Source organism: Rhipicephalus sanguineus, chromosome 10 (assembly GCF_013339695.2).
Source record: "Rhipicephalus sanguineus isolate Rsan-2018 chromosome 10, BIME_Rsan_1.4, whole genome shotgun sequence".
Taxonomy (NCBI): Eukaryota; Metazoa; Arthropoda; class Arachnida; order Ixodida; family Ixodidae; genus Rhipicephalus; species Rhipicephalus sanguineus.
In genome coordinates, this window is record NC_051185.1 from 69,680,636 (window position 1) to 69,704,611 (window position 23,976).

Here is a 23,976-nt window from a genome sequence, read left to right on the forward strand (position 1 = left end):
TGCGATATGCGATGATTTCATGTTTGTACCTTTTGTGTCAACACTGATTTCGAGTCAAAGTGTGTTGTCATCGACTTTGTATCAAATGTCCTACTAGAGGAATGTGGTAGGTAAGATAACTTTTTCAGCGAAAAAGGGAGATGTCAGCCAGATTTCAGGTAGAGTATTCCGCAATTCCTGATATATGTCGAATCACATTTTAATTCGTTCATCAATAAAATGATATCGTAATTATAACTTCCATAATATGACGTCACCGCAAATAAAAATAATGAATCATGCCACTGCGGGACTTAATTGGACGTTAAGCTCAGTTTTATCAGATGCAGGTTACGTCACTGCAGCGAGAACATAGATTTCTTTACCGCATAGTGTAATGCGACAAAATTGTCACTGACAGGTTTTATGCCCGAGATTGTGTTTGTCTCCTCGTTAAATTATTAATTATTATGGTAGGGACGTTGGCATAAATGCAACGATTCTCGTATTTCAGCGCAGCGATTCGCAAATAATACCGATCCTTTTTTATTTGTAACTTAATGTTAACTGACGTGAACGATACAAGGAACTGCGTATCAGCAGGATGTTAACCCGATGATACGCAGCTAGGCATACACGTCATATGCTACACCAACGCTGCGCGTACGTTGCATGCGTAATAAGGAGGTTAGCTGCACACGCGTTCCTTACACGGACGCAGCCTTCCGCGGCGCGCGATTGTAGGCGTCCCGACACGCATGGCGTCACGACGAAAATACTTTTGTACGAGTTAAGTTGTGGGCGGCTGGCTCTACCCCCCACACCGTCTTCGCGTCGTGCGCAGCGGGGATCAAAGACCCGTGACGAACACGATAAACGGGGAGCGTTGTCACATCTCGCGCGCGTGATCTTGTTGCTTTGCGTTCCGAAACTGACGTAACGCGTACTGTGCGCGCTGTCAGAGAAACAAGCCGAGCCTAGTTTTGTTGATCGAAAGCAGTCGCAGCTGGATGTAAGTGCACTGCACCCATAAAACAGTTCCTTAACGATCTGAGTAGCGTCATCGTAAAGCGGAGTTACAGCAAGCATCGCTAAAAACGAACGCGCAACTACAACAGTCGATTGCGCGTGCATTGCGCTCTGAACACAATACAACGATCGCGAACGCGTCAGAATGCATTCGATTTAGCTGCTTGTAACGGCAACGTTCGAAAGGCGGCCGAGTGCGCGCCTCGGTGTTTTCGATTGCGCCGTAGATGACGTCGCCTTTAATATCCTACCTTCAAAATAAAATGAAACCGAAAATAAAAGCGTCACCAGTTGAGAGAAAAACGCCCTAGCTCGGCCGGATATCCGCTCCACGCGGCGCCGTCCGTGACGTCACTGGACCGACTCCGTGCGCAAGTGAGCGAGCGCTTGGTTAGGCCTGGAAAAAAAAAGGTGGAGGGGCTGCGCTGTTGAACGCCGCCGATGACTCGCTTGTGGCGTTAATCGCGGGTGTCGGCGATCCTCGAGTGTGCAACGACTCGTCCGACGGTGCTTCGGCCGTTAACGACGCCAGCGCTCCTTGGAGATAAGCCCAGCCGTGTCAGCCGGTGCCGACGTGATCGCCTTGCGCCGCCGCCGCCGTTGAGGCGTTTTCCGTGCTTCGACGGGTCAGCCATTGCGAGGGAGCGGGGGGTGAGTTTGGCGTGATGGCCAAGAAAACCTACGACCTACTCTTCAAGCTACTCCTCATCGGCGACTCCGGAGTCGGAAAGACGTGCATTCTCTTTAGGTTCTCCGACGACGCATTTCACACCACATTCATCTCCACCATAGGTGAGTGCTTTCTTTTCCTTTTATTTTTTTCCCCTTCCCCTCCTGTGTCTTCGCGTTGTGTACCCCCCCTCTCTCCCCCACTCCCTGTCGCGCTGCCTATGTCTTCGAAATCGGACCGGGGGTAACACCCAATGCTGCTTTTTTTGTGTATGTGCGTTTGTTTATTCGTTCGTCGCTGTCGGGCGCGCGATAGCGACTTCCCCGCCTGTACAACATGAACGCGCTCCCTACCCGAATGCTACCACCACCGCCGGCGAGCCGCTCCCCTGAGCGACTATTTCCAAAACGACCTTCCGTCAACGTCCGCTCGCACGTAACAAAACCGATCGGGAAAGCTTCTTCTAAAGGCCGTTTTACCTTTCGCATCATCATCAATATGAACCAAACCAGGACAAACGTAATAGATCAGTTAGAACAAATCCATCGATTACATTGACATCTAAGCCTGCGCGACTTCTCTGCACTACGGACAGTGACGGTAAAATTACGGGTCTCTTTCGAGAAGTGCTAAACTGCGACAAACAACTTCGGTTCCCCTGTTTTTTTGAAGAGGCGTATCTGGTGCGATATAGAACGCGTCCACTTCACTTCAGCTGACGGTTCACTTCGATGCGTTGTCGGGCAGTGGTTGGTTTACCTTTGCTTGAGCTGATTGGCGAGTGTCCGTCGTGCATGGACAGTTTCAGCAGAGTGTGAAAGAGCAGCGACGCATTTTGCGGCCTGTTCGGCTCAGACCGCTACCTCGTCCGATTCTTGGCTTGTCCCCCCCGCTTACTTTTTCGTATTTTTATTCTATTTTCGCGCCGCCGGCGTGGGGTTAAAGAACTCTTTGGGGGGTGGGGCGTCTGACTACCTTACCTGTCTAGCCACGGCAGCGCTGACGTGTTGCCCAGAGCGTTGAGAGAGCGCGGTACTTTTTTTGCGGCTGCCCGTTTAATTAATGTGTCACGTTGTAGTCAAGCAGTCGCGGTATTTGCCGAAACGAGTGAACGCTTTGTTGGGTAGGGCTTAGTATATTTTGTTTTACCAAAGGTGATGTACTAAATTAGCATAGGGCATGCGCGGCAACAGCTGTTCTATGCTCTCGAAATTGGGTTTTTCTGACTTCTCGGCATTTACTACGTTTCGAGGCAGTAAAGAATAATTAGGCTGACGTTGCAGCTGCTAGCCCAAATATCTGGCCGTAGAGTAGCATTGTGGCCAAATTTGTGAAAAGTACACGTTGCCTAAGGAAATCTAGTTTAAATCATGTGCTGCTGCCCATGGGGGATCAGATGTCAAAGCCACGTTACTATTTAGAGAGTAGCTGCGAAATCTTAGTGATCTACCTAAAAATTCTACTTTTGGCACATTACTCGTAAGTGATGTCATTAACACCACGGCACCAGTAAATGACACCATTAAAAACTTGGGTTAATGCAAAAGGTTCACACAATCACAAGCTTTATGATGAGCCAGCCTTGTTGAAGTAACGAAATTTGTTTTGTCGCAGGTTCACTTCAATCACAGGCTTGTCGGTCTGTAGAGAAATCGGTTGAATGGGGTATCAACGACCGATGATACCACATTCAGTTAGATTCACTCATTGAAATAGCAAAACATTGAAAGAAAACTTCAAAGCTTACAGAGTGCAGCCAAGCGTGAAGAGCACCATAAAGAAATGTTCACAAATAAATGTGTAAGAGCCTTTCACAGCCACACACAAAATACAAGTATGTGCTAAATTAAATACCTTAGGTAAATATGTACACCAATGAACATTCAATAAAAAACTCACGGCTATAACAAGGAAGTGCAACTTAGTATTCAACAAAAAGCACACTATATACCAACTAATAAGCAGTTGTAAAAGTACTAAATACATTACTGATCAGATGGAGCAGCACAAATGCCCAATAACTCAAATGCATAAAGAATGATTCTATCAGTGATCAAGATGTCATTAATAGATGTAATATCAATAGGCTGAGTTATTGATTCCATTCATGTATTGTTGTATGTGGTGCTTCACGCAGTGTTTTCACTTAATCATCTTGTTGAATATGAGCTTTTAGTGTTTCTGTATGTTCAATACACAACTTGCGACTGTGAATCTATGGCTTTGTCAAAGTACTGCTGCACTTCAGTGGGAGCTGCATGAAGCGTGTTAGGTTTAGTTATCGATGCGTTGAAATTAACTACCACTTGAACAGCATCACGTTGTTAAGATTGTGTCGGAGGTACTTCTATGCTCAGTGCTGTTTATTTTGTCACGTTTCAGGAATCGACTTCAAGATCAAAACCATCGAACTGAAGGGCAAGAAAATAAAGCTCCAGATATGGTGAGAATAGCGATATGCCATCCATGACTGGCTGGTAAATTGCTTTAGCGCCCGCATTTGTTGTGCTGCGTGTCGCGTGGCACCCCTTATTCTATCGTAAACCTTCCACTTGTCATTTTGAAATCCATTGTTCTTTGGCATTGCGGGTATGTTATAGTCGTGTCATTTAGCATTGTTTCGTAGCACAGCTGCGGAGCTTGGCATACATTCCTCCGTTGGTGTCGCAATTCCCGCTGTTTTTGTTTTTGTTGCTTGTGTAGTTTTGTGTAGCTAATACAGAGCAAAAAAAAAAAAAGCTAGAATCGCTCTCGTGGCAAAACTCTGTTTATGCAAAGATAGCAGAAGGGGAAAATCGTTTAGTTGATCGTAGCACTGAGCTGCACGGCAAATTTGTACGTATTTCTCGGAAATAATGCTTCCCAGTTGATGAAAAATTTGTTTTAGTCGAGCTTTATTTCTTAGAAACCCATATGGATTTCCTTGTGCATTCATGCTACAAGGAAGTAGATGACATTGTATTTCCTTTTCACGAAAGTTCCTCCACGTTGCACGCTTCCGCTGAACTAATTTGCCACAAGCAAACATAGTGGGCTTATCAGGCAAAGCATGCTGTGACTAGGTGTTTTGAGCTTGTAGTTCAACAATGCTGAATTTTCAAATATTCATACATAGCAGAACAATGTGAAATAGCGTTCGATAGTGTCGATATAGATAAAATGAGTCCGTGACAGCGGTTTATTTCTACTAGTACATTTGAACCAAATATTGAACCACTACCAAAAGGGCACTGTTTCTGGCCATAAAATGTGAAGCTTTCATTTTTTAAAAATTTTTCATGATTGTTACCTGATCACAGCCTCCAACTAATCACAGGAAAGAAATTTGCAATGTATTCATGGCATTGTCAAGAACAAAGCAGGGCTGAGGGCAGCGCTCACTCAGTGCCAAAGTCTGTCCATGCCAGGTCATCACACCAATGCCGAAGTAGTTAGCAAAGCGTGAAAGCTGGCTGCCACCGGAAATCCATCAAACTTGTTCACTGTGGCTGCATCTTAAGTGAATCTGAGTAACTAGACTTTTTATTTGTTACGACCCCATGAACCATCCGGTTTATTCATATAGCTGTTATCTAATCAACAGTGTTATTTCTTTTCTCTATTGTTGTGATGGGCAAATCTTCCTTGCTGGTGTACAGTTCATTCACACCATGGAAAGGGTAGACACACCATTTCAATATTGTGCAGGTTAAGACGTAGCCCTTGTAATATTGTTTAAACAGCCTGCAGTAAAGGAGAAACAGTGCCTTGTGCATGACCTCTACACATAATCTCCTGCAGTGATGCCCATTATTGCGTAAGTTACCATCCCCCTCGCATGGAACCAACGTTATGCTGACATTGCGGTGCTGACATTGCGAATAAGCAAACACTCGCCAAGGTTGCAACGAAAAATTAATTTATGACGTTTTGGCGTATGAAGCAGCACCAAAATGACGTAGATAAGGGACATGCCATCGCCAATGCGCTAGCTGAACGTTGCCTTAACACAGGTGAGAACATCGATTGGAATTCTGCGACTATATGCGTGACAGCTATTTTTCAGTGTCGACTATCATCGACACTGAAAAATAGCTGTCACGCCGCCTTCTTTTGGAATCGTTAACAGTCCTGTTGACGCCTCATACCGTTAATCGGACACATGGAAGTCTAGCTGATACGTACACCAGATTGTTGTGCCATCTACTACGCATATAAAGGCACGACCCAATTTGATTCGCTTGTATGTGAGCAAGAGACCCGTAGCAGTGTCGAAACGTCGTAAATTCATTTTTTTGTTTCAACTTTGATGAGTGTTTTATTCACAAGAAATGTGTACCCCTCACCAGACTGTGTTTCATTTAACCCCGGACTATAACTAATGCCTTGCAGCTTATGCTGCGAAGGGAAATTCACATGTAAGGGGCCCCTTCTTCATACTCAGCTCTCAGATTTCTGGTGCGGGGAACCGGCAGAGAAATATTGATACCTTTCTTCATTTTTGGGCTTGGTAAATCAAGGTGCAGAAGTATAGGATCGGTGTTTCCGTTCATCCATTTCTGAGAAGTTGCCTAGTAAAAAATTGCAGCCCATTTAGATATAACTTTGTGAGCTGAACAGACTGCAAAAATGCCATACACATACAGCCTGTGTATTAATTGATGCAAGCGATTAAAGGTGCATTAAAGAGAAAAGAGATTTGTCTTGCATTAGTAAACTATTCCATTTTACAATGCCAAAAGTGCTGCTTTTGTCGTGAGAAGACTCGTGGTGAGCAGAAATGAAGGTGGCACGACGGCCTTGAGGTTTCCACACCAACTCGCTGTGACGTTGCTTATTTTTGCGGCATCTGCTAGGGCCTATTTATTTATTGGCAAAATTGAATCATGTTGCTTTCCAAGGCAGCCGCAAGCTTAGAGATGGCAAGTTTTCGGGAATTTCATTGAGCCAATGTTGCCAAAATACACAAAGACTGAAACATGCAACGTCTCATAAAAATTCAAGAATGAGACATTGAACTTACTTTTGTCTTCTAGTAATGAGCTCATGGTCAGGAGATTAATGGTAGAATTGCCAAAGAATAATTTATCAGTCAAAATACATTGTTTCACTTGTTGTTTCATTGTTTCAAGAGAGCTCATGTGATTGATAGCGACTGGTCACCAAGAAGCAACCGATTGCGGCCGATGTTCATACTGGCAACAGCAGACCCACAACTCGCGTCGGTTTTCGCTGCCCTCGCGTAACGTGAGCTGATGCTCATGTTTCGCGAGGACAGAAAAGTTGCTTTTTAACTGGCCCATTGTGTCATATTGACACTCCAGCTCTGGCTGGCTATGTTGCCTCCTGTACAGCCACCATTTGTGAGGACTGAAGCTCTAAACGTAGCTGCGCTGAGTGAAAGGCGTGAAGGACTAAGGACAAAGAGAACAGGACAAGTATCTGCGCAAAGTTTCGACTGTTCATTTTTGCAAAAGCATGTCAAGGATATGCACGAAGCAGTAATGATGGCGAAGAACTATGTCTCAACATGATGCACTCAAAAACAAGTTATTTCAAGCCCTCGGGTTTCTCATGTGTAGTGCTAGCAGTTGCCAATAAAGTTAAAGACTGCCTCAATTAGGCCATTAGGAGGCGAGCTCATGTGATTATAAGAACTTAACGTGAAATATGGCTCCCAGATTTCACGTGTTCTTTTAGAACTGCATTGCGCTAACTTCTGCGTTTGATTAAAGATGGGCTCACATCCACATCTTGCGCAATGTCTAGCTAAGTGCCCTAGTGACTGAAGCATCTCTTTAAAACATCCCATTGAAGCATCTCATTTACTGCCTAACATCTCATTCAAGGTGCTTTAATGTTTGGCACTATCTTTTCCATGTTTTTGAGGTCCCAGATCATCATTGACTGAAAAAGAAGTTAAAAAAAAATGTCGGCATTCCACTAAGAAGTGGTCAAAAATGGCTTTTCTTTCGTCTTTGGTAATTGCTGCGTCAATCGCAGTGCGTAATTGCGTTGGCCAAGTTCATCGTGTAATGCACTGTTTGTTTTCGACGTTGCAGGGACACAGCGGGCCAGGAGCGTTTCCACACCATCACGACCTCGTACTACCGGGGCGCCATGGGCATCATGCTCGTGTACGACATCACCAACACCAAGAGCTTTGACAACATTGCGAAGTGGCTGCGGTACATCGACGAGCACGCAAACGAGGACGTCGAGAAGATGATACTGGGCAACAAGTGCGATATGGAGGACAAGCGCCTCATTTCCAGGGAGCGAGGCGAGGCGGTGAGTTCGTTTGCACTGTGAGTGTTTTGCATGGATCTGCGTCTGTTGTTTTGTCACTGCGCAAGCAACCTGTCTTCAGTTGAGCTTAGCCACAACCAACTTGCAAACACATTGCAAGTGCAATTCCTACTGGAATGTTGCTTTAAAGAAGTACTGACACGATTTTGAGGCATCGCAAAAGGGACATCTTTAATTTCCTTGACATGCACTGTTAATGCTCACCGCACATCGGAGCCAGGAAACGCATGTAAAATATTTTAGCTTGATTTTAATGTTTTCGTCATCCAGCATCTGCAAGGCGGTCCCACTGCAATGGACATCATTATGATGAGTCAACACAGTTCGCTGGGTTTGCACATTCTGGGTCCTGCATGCAGCCGAAATCGCTGTCGGAGTTGCTCGATGACAGTTCATTCATCTTTGTTTACGTGCAACTGACAGTGGACAACAGAGCAACTGCTAGTACGTCACAAGTTGCTGTCTCCACGCGACTTCGACCTATGTCAGACTGTGTTGACACGTCACTGTGAAACCGCCATCTCGATATTGAAACTGAAAGCGGTTTTTAAGGTAGCGGTATTAAAAGTACATTCAATGCGTTCTGAGGCACCACGAGACTCTTTTTAGGGTTCTTGCCACCAATGTATTTTATGGTTTTGGTATTTAGGGGAACATGAAAATTTCTAAAATTTGTGTCAGTACTCCTTTGATAAGAGTACAGTGAAACTTCACTAAACCAAATTATTAATGTGTATTGTATACAACTGAAACACCATATTTTCTTGCATATAAGCTGTAGAAATATGCAGAAAATTAGGAGCTGTGGTTAAGATGCAGGTTAATATGCGTGAATTTCAGTGTCTGAGGTGGTGGCACAGCCGTGCAAGGAAGATTGTAGTGACAGTGAGGGCTGAAACTGGCAGTAGGTGAGGGCGGTGGAGTGACACTGGTCACTGAAACTGAGCGAAAGTAAAGCTTTTTGTAGTCTTAGAGCATAGATAGTGGGAACATTTCTGTCAAGGTGTAATAGTAATTTGCACAGTTAAAACATGCAGGTAATGTATGGGGACCTTATAAAATTTTTCGGAGGGCTGTAGATGGGTGTGCACTTTATATGCAGGCGCAGATTATGTGCAGGAAAATATATTACTGTATCAACTAGGCTGCAGGCTCAGTATCAGTATATCTAACCATGTGCGCTTCCACTTTTTCATTTTTGCTCGTCACTACAGCACACAGTGCTGCAGACATCCATCCACAGTTTGTTTGAAAGACTAGCAAAATAGAAAAATCGTAAAAAATTTCTACTCAATGTCGAAGACTAATGTTTAGATGCACCTAATAGTCAGTTTTCTATAGTGCAAAAAAGGAAAAAAAAAACAGGAAAAGAGAGGCAGTAAAGAAAGGGTGGACAGTCCTGTTGAGAAGCTTCGGTGGTAAAATACAATCTCGAGCCTTCACAAGCTGCGACGTCTCGTAAGTGCAAGTGTTACTACTTTAGAATGTTGAATCCCGTAATTGATTTGAGAACACTTGGCTCATTTGGTGTTTTGAAAGAGCAACCTCAGTTTACGCATGCTTAGTGGTGCATATTGTAGGTTGCATCACCTGACACTAACTGCATAACAGTAGTATTTCTCAGCTGATGTTGCTGGTATTATTACAGTTCAGGCACCTCAGTCCATATGCGAGCAAAGCACGTCTCATCAAAAGTTTTCAAACATATAGGTGATGCCGTTATCTTTCACAGTGTTTAGATGTGCTGCGGTTGCGAAATTCAGTATCATATCGCGATTCTCCTGAGGTGGTGAATATCATTTCACGGTGTTACCTTTTCTTTTTTATTTCTTTCTTTCTCTGACGTGAGTATCTCATTTTAAAAATTTTCATTTTGCAGGTGGCGATAGATCACAATATTCGCTTCATGGAGACAAGTGCAAAGACAAATGTCAACATTGAGCGGGCCTTCACGGAGCTTGCTGAAGCCATATTAAATAAGGTAATTTTTTCTCCAGTAAAGTTATCTGTAACCAGACTGTACCCGCACTCTGCGTTCCGCCGACTGCACTCTGCACTCGCCGTTTTCTATCCTCCTCTGTGCCAACCATCGTTTCGTGGTGAAAATAGACAAGAGCTCGTGCATTCTGCGTTCACCGTTTTCGTGCGAGGCTGCATCGTTTGCGGGGATACAGTGGATGTGAAACATAAGAATGGGTTTAGAAAAACTGCACCCTAACCCTTTGCGACACGCTTTATGGTCGAGTGTCTATAAACGCATGAGAAATTTACATAATTTGATGCCGAGGTTCTGGAGAACAAATTTAAGGCAACTGAAAGTGTTAAAGCAAGTCACAGTGTATCTTACAGCAATTAATTGTAATGAAAATGTACATCATTATCTAATTTGTACAGTCAGTCATGCTATATTTCTTCATAAACCGAATTCAATGACCCATTGAAATTGCATGCGATAGTTATCTGCGGGTAGCGAGCGTTCCTAAAAATGTAAAGAAAAAATATCTTGAAATTCTTGCGAAATGCCCCATGTCCATCGTCTCAAACACTGTACTGCCTTCATCTTAGAGATACCTTGTAGCAAAATATTTCAACCAGAAGTAATATAAAGGAACTTTAGCATCAAGAATGCATAACTTACCATTAGCTCAGTGTTTGGGGCCTCTTCCCTGCTAATAGTGCACAGAAACGGCAATAGTAAGTTGTGTCTGCAAATTAGAACGCCGCGTCATGAAGGGCTAAAGGAAGGGCATAGGGGAGTTACAATATATGAATTCATCGGCACATTGCGCACAACCCAGGACAGCATTGTCCTGCATAGGTCGGCAAACTCACTCATGAGTCGACTCGCTCAGACTCGGATAAAACCGTGAGTCTGAGTTTGAATGAGTGTCGGTGAGTAATATCTTGGTGAGTGTGAGTCCAAGTGAGTCTAGTAGAGGAAAATTTTGGTGAGTCTATTAGTCTGAGTGAGCCCTAAGGGCAAGTTATATTTCACGAGTGAGTCTGAGTGAGCTGCACATTTTTTGCCGACCTACGCTGTCCTGACACCCTTCCTTTAAGCCTGCGAAATAGGGGTACTAAAATCAGTTCGGTACATCACTCGTTTTGAACTGTGGCGCCTGTGACATTGTATGAATAAAGAATTTTGGCTTGTGCACTTTCATGGTTATGAGAAGTTCAGAGGCAAGACACTAGTTCTCAAGGTTATGTTTAATTGCAGCGTAAGCATTGCATAGCAACAACGCTTGCTGTACTACGTTATGATGCTGCCATAATTTTTGACATAGTGGCAAGCTAGTTGAGGAACCTGGAACATAACCACCACTTCACATGTTTGTGTGGTTTTTCTAGGTTATTGCACCTCTATCTATGCTATAAGAACTAGCGTGTGAAGGTCCAGTTTCAGACAGTTTAACTTAGAGAACATTTTGTGAAAGATCTTATGTTTGAAATGTGAATGTATATATTATGAAATAGATAGAAAAAAAGAGATGTTTTCGATACTGAAACTGAAAGAAAATACCAGTACATCCTACGCTCTGTGGAAATTGACGTCATGCAAAGTAGTCGACGAGTAGCTGCCTATGTCATAGTTTTGCTTTGGGCCATGCATTACAAGGCAGATACAAGTACAGTGAAGCCTCGATTACACGTCCCCCAGTTTTGCAACGACCTGCATTTGATAACAAACCGGTTTGGTGCCGGCAAACTTCAGCTAGTCGACAAGCTCATCTTTGCGATCTGGATACTTTCACCTTTTCAGCCTGTGGAAGCTTTTTTTGGTCAAAATGCAGCTGAAAATTTCCCTTTGTTTGCGGCATCCACCAGTCACAGGCCTCAAGCAAGCAAAAGGACGTGATGCAAAATAACTTTCCCTTGACGTGAGCGTTCTTAATAACAGCGACACCTCACCAATTGCACTTCACAAGGGAACAAATACGACGTGTACAACTCAATCATCCTACACGAAATCTCAACAAAATGTGCTCCGTCGCCATTATGTGATGGCGATGGCACTGTATCAGACTCTTCTGACAGGAGGCTGTTGGTTGCCAACGCAGTCTCGGTTTCATTTTTATATGTACGCAGGGAATTTTCAGGCTCGTTTTATTGGACAGAAAATCTGGGTAGATTCTTTTTTTTTTAAAGTTGAGAATAAAGATTCGCTCAGACCTCCACTTAAATGCTTGGCTGTCATTTTTAAAAATAATGTAATGTACCCTTGGAGTCGTTCTGCCGGCTTATTCAGGCAGTCTCTACCTGTTTTTTGGGCAAGACTGAACGTCACTGCCGATATTCTTAGTTTTTCGATTATACGACTGTTTCGCGTGGCCCCCTCAAAACTGTATAATCGTGGTTCCACTGTATTTGTGTAAATGGAGTAGTGAGCACGATGTTGGCTTACCAGGCACATTGGCTATGCTGTGACGCGCAAGGGGTAGGAAACTGATGTAACGTCGGCGCTCACATTCTAGCAGGTCCATTTCGTCGAGAGCTGCACGCTACAGCACACTGGTGTTCATATCATAAGCCGTGTTCATTCGCGTGTTCCTGCAGGGTTGAGTAACGCTAGGCAATAAGTGGCGGAGCCATGTTAGTACATTTGCAGTATTTGTGGGGTTTATACAGCTCCTTGAAATCCTTGAAAAACGTGGGATTTGGAAAAAGGAAATATTCAGGGGCCCTTGAAACTAGTTCAGGAATGAATGCACTTCTTGAATTCCTCGAACATCAGCGTTTGCCTACTTGTGCGCAACCGCGAGTGATTGGGTGTTGGTGGGGCACAACCCAAAAGCGGCGGGACAGAAAATGCGACAATAATGCAATCAGTAATGACGCCATATTAACCCTTTCAGGCACGAAATATGAAGAACTGTTTGTTAATGCTTCAAACTTTCCTAACATTAGTTCGGGGCACTCAATATTCTATTGCAAAAAAAAAAAAATGTCATAATACATTGATTTTTGTGTTTTATGGTAATTAATCTCTATTAAATTCAAATTAAATATCAATTAACCCTGAATTCTGTTTTTTTGCATATATAGAACCAAATAGAAGGCTAAAAATATAGTGCAATTTCATTTTCGATTGTTTTTATTTCGGGCAAAAAGAAATTATACTTTTGATGTGACTCTTAGAAAGTGGCACGTCGAACGGCTCATCAAATGTGGTAGTGGCTTCTGCAAAGTGATCATACGTAACAGTGCACTGCAAAATGAAATGAAGCGAATACACATTTATTATGCAGGTTTAGAAAGTGACACGTCAAACAACTCATCAAATGTGGTAGTGGCTTCAGCAAACTGATCATACGTGACAGTGCACTGCAAAATGAAATGAAGCGAATACACATTTATTACGCAGGAGGTTCATTTAATCCAAAGCCCAATGTATCGTGCTCTTTCTTAGCCACTAGTTGACACAACTAGCAAAAACAAGTTGTGTACACAATTGTGTACAAAGCACCTCAAAGAATTAAGCCACTCGGAGAGTGGCTTAATTGACTCTTTTTGACTCTTAATTGACTCTTAATTGGCTCTTTTGAGCACTCCAAGCTGACATGATGCATGCGTGTGTGTGATGTTGCATGCTGTTTGATACGTGGTTGGTTGGTCCGAAAGGCAGAGAGCTAGCCAGAGAAATACTGTGTGCCTTCCAGGGTGACTTGAAGGTTGCGTGCATTAACCCTTTAAGGGTTTTCGCTGCACATGTACAGCATAGCCTGTATGTTCAAAACATGCGCCGTTTTCGATCATTTCTCTTGCTTGGAATGTGCCGCCATGCTTTGGGAATACGTAGATCTTTTTTTCATGCGCCGATATCTCTCCGTTGTTTTTTTTTCTTGCTTTCCGAAGTAGCATGGCGGCTTCCACTTGCGCATCAGAACGCGTGCACGTGGTGTGGCTGGTTTCGGTTTCATCCTTTCGGTGGTTATCGCTTCTTGCGCCCGCAGTGCTGATGGCTGTCTGGTTTCTAATCTCGCAAAGGGTAACCGCTTGTGACTCTCTCATTTATTGCTCCCCGGGGCGCGATTACATTTGTTTCCGTGCGGCGCTAAATTACACAAACGATGCTGCCATGGTTGCGTTCCCTGTTTCGGGGAGCACGGACATTTTTTGCCATTAGAGTACTCTGGTGCGTTCATTTCTGTATGTCTGTGAGCTATGTTTACTACAATGCATAATTATGATTGATAAAAGATTGTGCGTTTTTTTAGGATTTTGCCTGATACGAATAAACCATGTGTATGTTACAGCAAAAATGATCTTTTTGTCACTTTGCGGTCATGCAAGAATATTTTAGACAATTTTTTCCTAAATAGAACTGCCTGAAGAATTTATTTCAGCAATAAAAAATTACACATTTCTGGTCTGCATTTCGCGAAAAAATTCGACCCTCAAAGGGTTAATGGAACCATCTTTTTTTTTTTCTTTCTCTCTCCAGCAAATGGCGGGCAAGGACCAGGCTGAGAACCAAGATAGACTTAGGGTGCTTCCTCCTGAAAAGAAAGTGATGAATTGTTGCTAGGGTGAGTATTGAGCCTTTCTTTGCCCTACTCACATTGGTCATTCGCAGGGGTGGTGTGACTAGGGAATGGCCGTTGACTAACCATGAGCGTACTGTCTCCTTTATGCTGAAAATTGTCAGCTGTTTTGTCAAGCGGAGAACCATGGTCTTCCGGCCCCAACGTTGGCACAGCCCGCAACTACGACTGAGTAGTTCCTTAGGACCACAATAAAGCTTGTTGACTGACTGGCTAGCTGTAGTGACAAGAAGAACAGAATGGCCAAGTTCAAGTTTCCATTTCTCGTTTGTACATACTGCAGCAAAAGTTTGCAGGACTGCAGGAGATGAAATTTTTAAGAAACCTGTATTCCTGCTTTGTCTGGGAACATAGCCTCCAGTTAAATGTTCTAGCCTGCAGCAGTTCATGCGACCTGCACAGCTACCTGCTAGATTTGAGGCGCTATGCACTAACAGAGCAGAAATTTGCGTTTAACTTTTTAGAATGAACCTGTGCAAACAAGGATATGTAGAGCATAACAATAGCAGTGAGTAAGCGCAGCCACCAGTTGTTGAAATATGGTCTGTGGTTCAAGTGCAAAGTCCGTCTTCATGTGACTAATTGAATGTTCCATTGTAATCGCTGATATGCGCGGATGTTTGAGAACGTACAGTGCCCGCTGTGGTAGCCTAGCAGGTCAAATGTCACGTTGACTAATGGAATGTCTTTTGTCAGCAGTGTGCAATCAAACTTTTGTAGCCATACAAAGAACATACTGCAGTGAGACTTGTTTGCTTGGCACTGTTGTGGCCAACGTTATTCGCAAACAGCGAGAAGGGTTTTGCATGGTGCATCACTTTGTGGCCTAACGGTTCATCCACTAGACAAACACTTGGGTAGCCATTCTAAAAAGACAGGGCGTGCAAACACGGACGCAAGAAAGAAGTCAGGACACCACAAACGCCGACTAACAACTGAAGAGACGCACAACGGCTGAAAAGAAAGGCACGAAAACTTATCTGCGCATGCCCATACAACATGCGAACCTTTCAATCTGGCACGCGTGGCGGTCTACGTGAAAGATAACTGTTAAGGCATTGAAGCATGCCACATCGAGAATAGTGGTAGCGCATGCGTGAGCCAACCGTCGATTAACTTGCATAAAGATGAAATCAAATGCCTTAACAGTTATCTTTCACGTAGACCGCCACGCGTGCCAGATTGAAAGGTTCGCATGTTGTATGGGCATGCGCAGATAAGTTTTCGTGCCTTCTTTCTTTTCAGCCGTTGTGCGTCTCTTCAGTTGTTAGTCGGCGTTTGTGGTGTCCTGACTTCTTTCTTGTGTCCGTGTTTGCACGCCCTGCCTTTTTAGAATGAATACTTACCAGCTAGCTCAGCTCTGTTATTCTAAACTTGGGTAGCGTCATCTTGGCACTGCAGTGTGGGTATAGTGTGGCGAGCAAGGGTACGTAATGAGTATAAAGTGTGCACATCTGTTTTTGCTTTTTTATGCGTAAGCTTCAAAACAAAAGGTTTTGTTTCCCAGTACAATACAGTCGAACCCGACTATATCGAACCCGTTTACTTTGAATTATCCTGTATATCGAACAACTTCTGGACACGGTATAGTTACAGTGAGAATATATAGCGAAAATCACGGTTACATCGAACAAGAATAGCAGCAACTCCTGATATGTCGAATCAATCTGCAGTCCTTCAGTAGTATTGTAAACTAATATTACAGTATTCAAGTCAGCTTCGAAGTGAATGAATAGACGCCTGAAAAGGGGGTTTCACTGCACCATTGTGCAGTTAGGCCGTGAAACCGCCTGTTCAGGGTAAATTGCCACTGCTTTGAAGCCAAGGTTAAGCGTGTTACAGGCTTATAAGGGCTAAGTATGGCAAGTTTTAAAACGTTGCATATTTTGCCACTTGTAACTTGCACCCTACTGCTACTCAAATCATGCTACTATTCGAATTCGCTTCGAAGTTATTTATTACTAGTTACAATATGCTTGAACTTTGCTTCAAGCCCTAAAACTGGTATTTGCACAAACTTGCTCATATTCATAGTGTGGATTTGGTACATAATGTGCCTGGATTTAATGGTAATTTTCTTGAGAATGTGCTTTACCGTTTGCGTCATGCGGGCAATCGGATTGGGTAATCTAGTTTTGCGATATATAATTGGCAGCATCATCTTGAAAGATTCATATACATGTTGGTGTGATGAGTGATGTTAGAGAAGATTAGATGGTAAACAGCCATTGACAAAAGGTAAACTACCATCTATGTGTGTGTCAATGTTGGCGACCTTTCTCCCATGCCCACTCTGCATACAGAAGAACGCACTTGTTAAACAGCGAATGAGAATGTATGAGGCACAAAAATAAGCGTTTCCATACAAGCGGGCAAATGTTCTTACCACACAGACTAGACACACGAGTCTCCTTTTCAACGTATGCATTCTTGGCTACCTGACGTGGTGGTCTAGTAGCTACGGTGCTCCCAAACTGCTGACCCGAACATCGGGCAATGCTGTGGCTGCATTTCAATGGAAGCGAAATGCTGGAGGCCCGTATGCTCAGTAGATTTAGGTGCACGTGAAAGGACCCCAGGGGGTAGAAATTTCTGGAGCCCTCCACTGCTGTCTCTCTCATAATCATGTTGTGGATTTGGGACATAGAACCCCTACAATTATTATTACATTCTTTCCTCACCCCTGGCAGACATGTTTCCATTATTGTTAGACTCTTGTCATGTATTTTGACGCGGGTCCTGTGGCAACCTCCTTGAAATGCATGGTAACACTGTTGGCTCCGACAAGAACAGTTTCTGGCAAGGCAGAAGTGTCAGTGGAGCACCGCTTTTGGGAATTGCGTGCAAAGTAAGCTTGAACGTACTGTACATGCTCTTTTCTTGCTAACACTTCTTTTTTGGAAAATGTACTGAAAAGTGACTGACTGGCACATTAGCAACTTCAACATTGGGTTTCAAAACTTCAACTTTTTTTTTGCCTCTCTAAGCTTTTTTTTTCGACGTCCTCTTGTTATACGAGTACTCGTAACATCTTTTATGCTATGTATTCCTTCTAGGCCAGTCACTGACAAGGAATGAGAGCATGTTTATTTTATAATACAACTGTGGCCTTGTTGCCATGTGTGCCGTCACCACTTTTTTGGTTGGGCTGGGCTGGCCCACCTTCTGCCAGTGTCGGGGTTTCCTTCTATGTGGAACTGCATGCCATGTACCTCTGGTTTAGTGGTTTAAAGAACAAATTCACGGCACATTGTAAAAGGGGTTCTTGCTGACTACGGTTGGATGCAGCCTGTGAAGTCCAGAGAGGCCCCCCCCGCAGACGACCGAAGCGCAGAAGCCGGTCACCTACGTGACTAAAGAAATAGTAGTCCAGCTCATGCACTCGGCAAAGTTTCCCAAAGGTGGGGTCACCGACCGTCTGGCTCATTACGTCAGTCTGGAGTGCGTGTCCATTGGTGCAGGCTTGTGTGCTTCCTGTGAGGAGGAAATGCCGCAGACTTCTCAAGTCGCATCCGGCTATAGTAAAGTCTGTGTTGAACAGGAGACTTGGAACAACAGAGCAAAAGAGGGGACCAAGAAGGAGGAGACACAACGCTGTACTTGCAATTGAGTTTATTGGAAGGTGTGTTAACGTGACACTGCTTAACTCATTACCTAAGAAATTAACTATTCTGGCCAAGTACTGCTTTGAATGTGGTTGTACACCATTCTTTGTTGATACTGGTATTCTGTTTGTTCATAAAGATGCTGTACTAGAGAAGTGGTGGAAGCCTTTCACATTTCTAGGGAAGGAATCAATCGTGTTAATCAGCCTTCTGTAGCTTTGTCTAGTAAAGCGGTAGGCCTGATCATTGAAGCCTAACGTTTGCTTTAATCGCGTGTACGTGTTTGAGACAAGGCTTTGATACCTTTTATGTTCTTTTCAGTGTTGTTTTTGACAATGAGTGTGCACGTATGCTTGTTATCAGACTTAGAAAGCAAGATCTTTCTTCCAATAAACTCAGTTGCAAGTACAGCGTTGTCTTCTCTTTCATGCAACCATGTTCAGAAAGCCAGGTGAATTCATGATTGTAAAAGGTTTATTCCGATGATGTTGCGCCGCCTATGCAGTTGGCATCATCAATATAAACTGGCAACAAATGAGCAGAGGTCGCCTTGTCCACTAGTTACATATGTCCTTGTAAATGTCAGGTAGGGGGCCACGGTTGTTGTTGCAAACCGATGTGTCACGACTGATGAACCATGATTCTAGGGGTTTTGTTTTCCTCCACCTTCGTTCTCTAGCCAGCGTCGTCACATTTCTTGGTTCAGTCTTTTGCGCTGTTGTTCAGGTACCATGGATTTCAACCAACTTGCCCAGTGTGCCATCCTTTTTCTGAACAGGAGGGATCAACTTTTTGTAACGTGGCATTTTCAAAATTCTCTCGCAGGAATGTTCCACTTGGCGGCCACCAATCTGCGTAGAGGGAAGGCCACTTCGACAACACACGAGCAAGAGAACGAACACACACGACACACGCAACACACTCGCGCGCATCAGTGGGACAACACAGGGACAGAGGAAATTTGGCGTCGTGAGCAAGTGTGAAGCCGTGAGTGGAGGAAGAAATGGAACACGAGGGAAAATCGAGCTGGCCGCCCCGGCATCATCTTCTGACGTGCTCTGTGCATCCCCTCCCCTCATCGCTAAAATAGAAGCCAGTCTTAACTGTAGCATATTGGTCCCGACAAAGAAACAACCACGCTTTTTGTGCTTGCACCGTGGAAAAAAAAAAGGCCGAGCTCGGCTCTATTTCCTCCTACGTCACGAGCAGCGGCGATCTCTTGGCTCTCTCCCAGCCTTCTTCCCCATCTCTAAACCCTGTTGGGCCTTTTTTTCCGGGCCACATTGTGATAGTGGATGACTGAGATGTGTGTGCCGTATCTGTGTACAAGCTTTCTCCCGTTACTTTTTATTCCTTTCACTCCCATTTTTTTTGTTCGCTTCGTTTCGTTTGGCTGCCACAGTTGCTTCTCTCTCTCCCCCAGAGGATTCCGAGCTTTCGATATCGCCTTTGCAATGAGAGGCCTCGGAACTCTCACCGTCGAAGCTGCCTCTCGCACTCGGAGAGCAAGAGCTGGCGACAAGAAGCTTGACGCTCATCGTCTCCCCCAGGCGCCGTGTGTGTCAACTGCGTCACCATGCACCTTGTTCTACATGGAGTGCGCACACTGAGTCCGGACGAAGTGTCGCGACGAAGTGTTGCGCGTCTCTTGACTGTGCTGCCACCGAGGTGGCGACGATACGGAGCAGGAGACCCCAGCGAGTGTCTTCAAGATGGCCGAAGTGGCAAGAAGGGTGCAGTTTTGTGAATTCGGCGTCAAGTTTTGCATCTGGTCTCTTGAGAAGAAGCTGTCACGGTTTGTCAAGGGCAAGAACACGTTCCCACCTGCTGCACAGTACAGTGACCGTCCTCTCCCATTGGTTCCCGTGCCTCCCCCCCTCTCCTCTCATTGTCTGCACTAGCATACTCTTAGAGCCTTAAGTGATCTCTCCTCCTATTGGTCGGGTTGTCTTGCCAATTTCTTCGAGAGAGATTGGGGTAGGAGAGAGAGAGAACGGGATTGTTTCCTGCCTCGCTTGTGGAGTGCACCACTTTTTTTAAAACAAATCGTGCTACGGGAGAGTGCGCACTGTTTTTTTTTTCTTTAGCTTTCTTTCTCACGGCGTGCTTCGTACACAAGTTCTGCGAAGGCGAGTCACATCCGACCGATGGAGCCGGCGAGGAGCGAAACGCCGATGACGTGTGGAGGACTTGTAGCCCACAACAAATGTGTGAAAAAAAAAAGACTTGTGTAGTGAACTCATTTTGATTTGCTTTGTTTTGTTTTTTTACCCCAACTTTGCCTGCTCATCGGCTAGCTTGCTTTTAAACCTCGCGGTCTACCCCTCAGTTTCTCGGATTTCTTTTTTTCGCTTTGGGTACCAGTGTCGCTTGCACTGTGCGAAAGCTTGTTTGTGTACTTTTTTCTTTCATTGCATTTGAATCCCGCCCCCTTTTCTTGGTGTTGTGTTTTCGCAGCTTATGTCTGTTTCTTCTACATCGATTTCTCACGATCTGCTGCCAGCAATGTCGCGACGCCTTCTTTTGTTAATAAGAATGGGCTCCAAGTGAGGCAACATTCTTTCTACTGTACAATAAGCGTTCCTCTTTTTGTTGAATAAATTGCAGTTCTTCTAGAAAGAGCATGATGGAGTGCATTTTGAGTGGGCATTGCTAGATTGGTCTTTGAGGGGGAGGAGGGGGTGAGTGATCGTTCACCCTTCTTTCAAGAAAGGTGAACGCTTCAAGAGAACTCGTGCAGCTGTACCCATTTCAGCTGTACAAACTGAAATCTGCGCCCCGCCACGGCGGTGTAGTGGTTATGGCCCTCGACTGCTGATCCGAAGCTCACGGGATCGAATCCCGGCCGCAGCGGCTGAATTTTTGATGGATGCGAAAGTTTTTCAGGCCCGCGTACAAACCCCATGTGTTCGAAATTGCCGGAGCCTCCCACTACAGTGTCCCTCATAATCATATCGTGTTTTTGGGACGCTAAACCCAGAAAAAAAAAAAGAAAAAGTTGTGGGACCCTTAAGCTTCGCCTTTAAGAGTTGAACGCGATAGCGAAATCCGGCCCCTAGTGCGCACTTAAACCACTAAGTGCATACTTATTAATGTGTATTGTTACGCACGCACACGCGCGCGCGCGCGCGATGTATTTATAGTAATGGTACAGGTTTTCGATCTTCCCTGTGCAAGTAACGTTTGCTGTCGGGCTAGTTGGTGCATAGCTGAACTTGAACTGATGGCGCAAATGTTAGGGACGAAGAAGACACGTAAGACACGGGCTTTTCCGTGTCTTAAGTGTCTTCTTCGTCCCTGTCTAACGTTTGCACCATCAGTTCAAGTTCAGCCCTGTGCAAGAGTCGAGGTATATTTGTCACAATGCCTCACAAATGTCAGCACATTATCTAACGTTTGCTCTTTGCTTGATCAACGCCTCCTTTAGAAAGCAGGCGTTGGCTCTATATGTTTTCCGCTAGATGGACATAGTTGTCCATTTTTGTAGCTGTTTGAAAGTTCGTGTGTGTTTTTAGCGGCGATGGCTGCACTATCCCGGCTTTTTTCGAAGCATGACGTCGCGCAAAAAACGTAGTTTGATGGCCTCGCCAATGCGCCTACAAACCACCGAATGGGCTCATTTTCGTCGTGACACTTGCCGAACGAAATTCTTCAAGGAGACTCCTTCCACTACATGGCATTTATGTAGTGTTTTTTGCGAAGCAGTTGCAAGTAACATCGTGGCTTTGTGGTAGGACATATGCTTGCCACGCAAACGGCCCGGGTTGAATCCGCAATGGGACCGAAGATTTTTATTATTTATTTTACTTGTGTCTTGATTTTTCGGTCACAAGCGACGCCGACACCGACGGCGGCATTTCTGCGACACGAGCTATCGCGTTAAAAAAAACTGAAATCTGCTCTGCAAAATGAAGACTTCCATGAAGTGACAGATCGGTTCACCTGCTAAGTCTGGAGTTCTGTGAACATCTTTACACCAAGACATTTTTTGTGCCATAAGTTTCATTTGAGTTTTTTAAACTAGCCTTCATATGTCACCTTGGTCGCTTAGAATGCAAAGCGAATGTTTTTCAGTAGGCAAAAAAAAAAAAAAAAAACCTGGCTGCTAGAGGTTGACACTATAAAGGAACACTCCAATTCAAAGAAGTCACTTTTCCAGAGTTTATAATTAAGCTGGGGGACGCTGCTCTTATTTTTATTTCATCGATTCTGATGAAACATGGCGAGTTTATATATATATATATATATATATATATATATATATATATATATATATATATATATATATATATATGTCTGCTGATTTCAAGTATGCATTTATTTGTCTAGTATAATGTGTAGTTTTTAAAGTACAAAGTATTTCACGTGCCTTTTGGGGAGCAAGATTTTTTCTAAACAAAGAGTTACAAAATTGAATCAGCATGATGCAATAATTTGGAATCTGAACTGTGTGCAGTGCAACGAAAATGGGTGTTCTAGACCCATTTTAACAAAATTTATGATATGTTGAACATTCATGAATGAAATTCTAGCTTGAAATTGACTCTCGAATGTTTAACATACCATAACATTTGACGTCGTGTGACGTCATGTGCTGCATGGAGCGGAGCCGTCGCCTTCGACCAAAGTTTGAGCTGCTGTAAATCGTTCAATTTCAATGCCAAGTTGAAGAAAGCTTAAATAGCTCGACTGCACACGCAGATGACCATAGAACGAAATGGTTCGCCGGAATGCAGACGCTCGCGCAGCAAGCAGCTTGTTACGTCACGGCTCACGGGTGCACCAGTGTTGCCCGACTCGCAGACCACTTGCGGGTTTACAACACATTTAATTATAAATTAAGTGCTCGACCAAATACGCTAAAATTTATCAGCTTGTTCGTGAACGCACAAGGATTAACCTACGTAACACAGATTGTGATCGAAAATTGGGTGCCATGGCCCCTTTAAGGTGATGTGTATGGTATGGTTATGACTCCTTTGTGGACTTTTTTAAAACTTAACGGAATGACATATTGTTAGTGTACTTTGTGCACTTCCTGTCTATTCTTCCTGCCCCTTGGTTTACATATACTGTGAATCACCAGTGGCGCATACTCCTATTCCATGGGCCCAGGGGCGGATCCAGGTGCCAACTTTGGGGGGGGGGCGGTTCCTTCATCTGAGCGGGGGGGGGGGTAGGGTAGGGAGGAGGAGAGACAGCACTGCAGGCAGGCGGGGGGGAGGACTGACACATGCTTTGGGGGGGGGGGGGGGGCGATCGCCCCTACCGCCCCCCCTCTGGATCCGCCACTGCACGGGCCGTGTTATGCGGGTATGTGCCGCACGTGACTGGTGGAAAGAGTTTCGTGACGTGTGCGGCAGGCAAGTCACACTTCGTGCCATGACCTGTGAATCGTGTTCGTCATACACTCGTGTCCTCCTCATAGATAGATAGATAGACAGACAGACAGACAGACAGACAGACAGACAGACAGACAGACAGACAGACAGATAGATAGATAGATAGATAGATAGATAGATAGATAGATAGATAGATAGATAGATAGATAGATAGATACGGTCAAAATGCCTTTGGTTTGTTAAGAAATGCTTCGCATTAAAAACGTCTCGGAACTGTGATTATCATTAACTGATTAAGTTAAAATCACTAGTCGTGTTAATGCAAAAAGTTTGTTTTGCTAGCGACAATAACGACACCTATTACGTAAAACCGGATCGATTTGTAGGCGACTGCACGTACCAAAAGGATCTGGAAGCTTATCTGCACATAAGTGTAGCTAAAGCGCTTGGTCCTCAAAGAAAACGCGAATATCATAGGCCCGCGGGCGCACAGAGGAGGGGTGGGGGCAGCTGGGGCC

At 44.4% G+C, this 23,976-nt stretch overlaps 1 protein-coding gene across 1 annotated transcript; it reads left to right on the plus strand.

Annotated features, from left to right (window-relative positions):
* The first annotated feature begins 1,373 nt into the window (after positions 1–1,373).
* On the plus strand, positions 1,374–20,735 carry LOC119372095 (ras-related protein Rab-10). The gene is made up of 6 exons (XM_037642552.2): positions 1,374–1,800; positions 4,061–4,121; positions 7,720–7,948; positions 9,846–9,947; positions 14,412–14,496; positions 18,942–20,735. Exons 1-5 carry the CDS (start codon positions 1,674–1,676, stop codon positions 14,493–14,495), a joined length of 603 nt encoding a protein of 200 aa, XP_037498480.1. The 5' UTR covers positions 1,374–1,673; the 3' UTR covers position 14,496; positions 18,942–20,735.
* Positions 20,736–23,976: the final 3,241 nt, after the last annotated feature.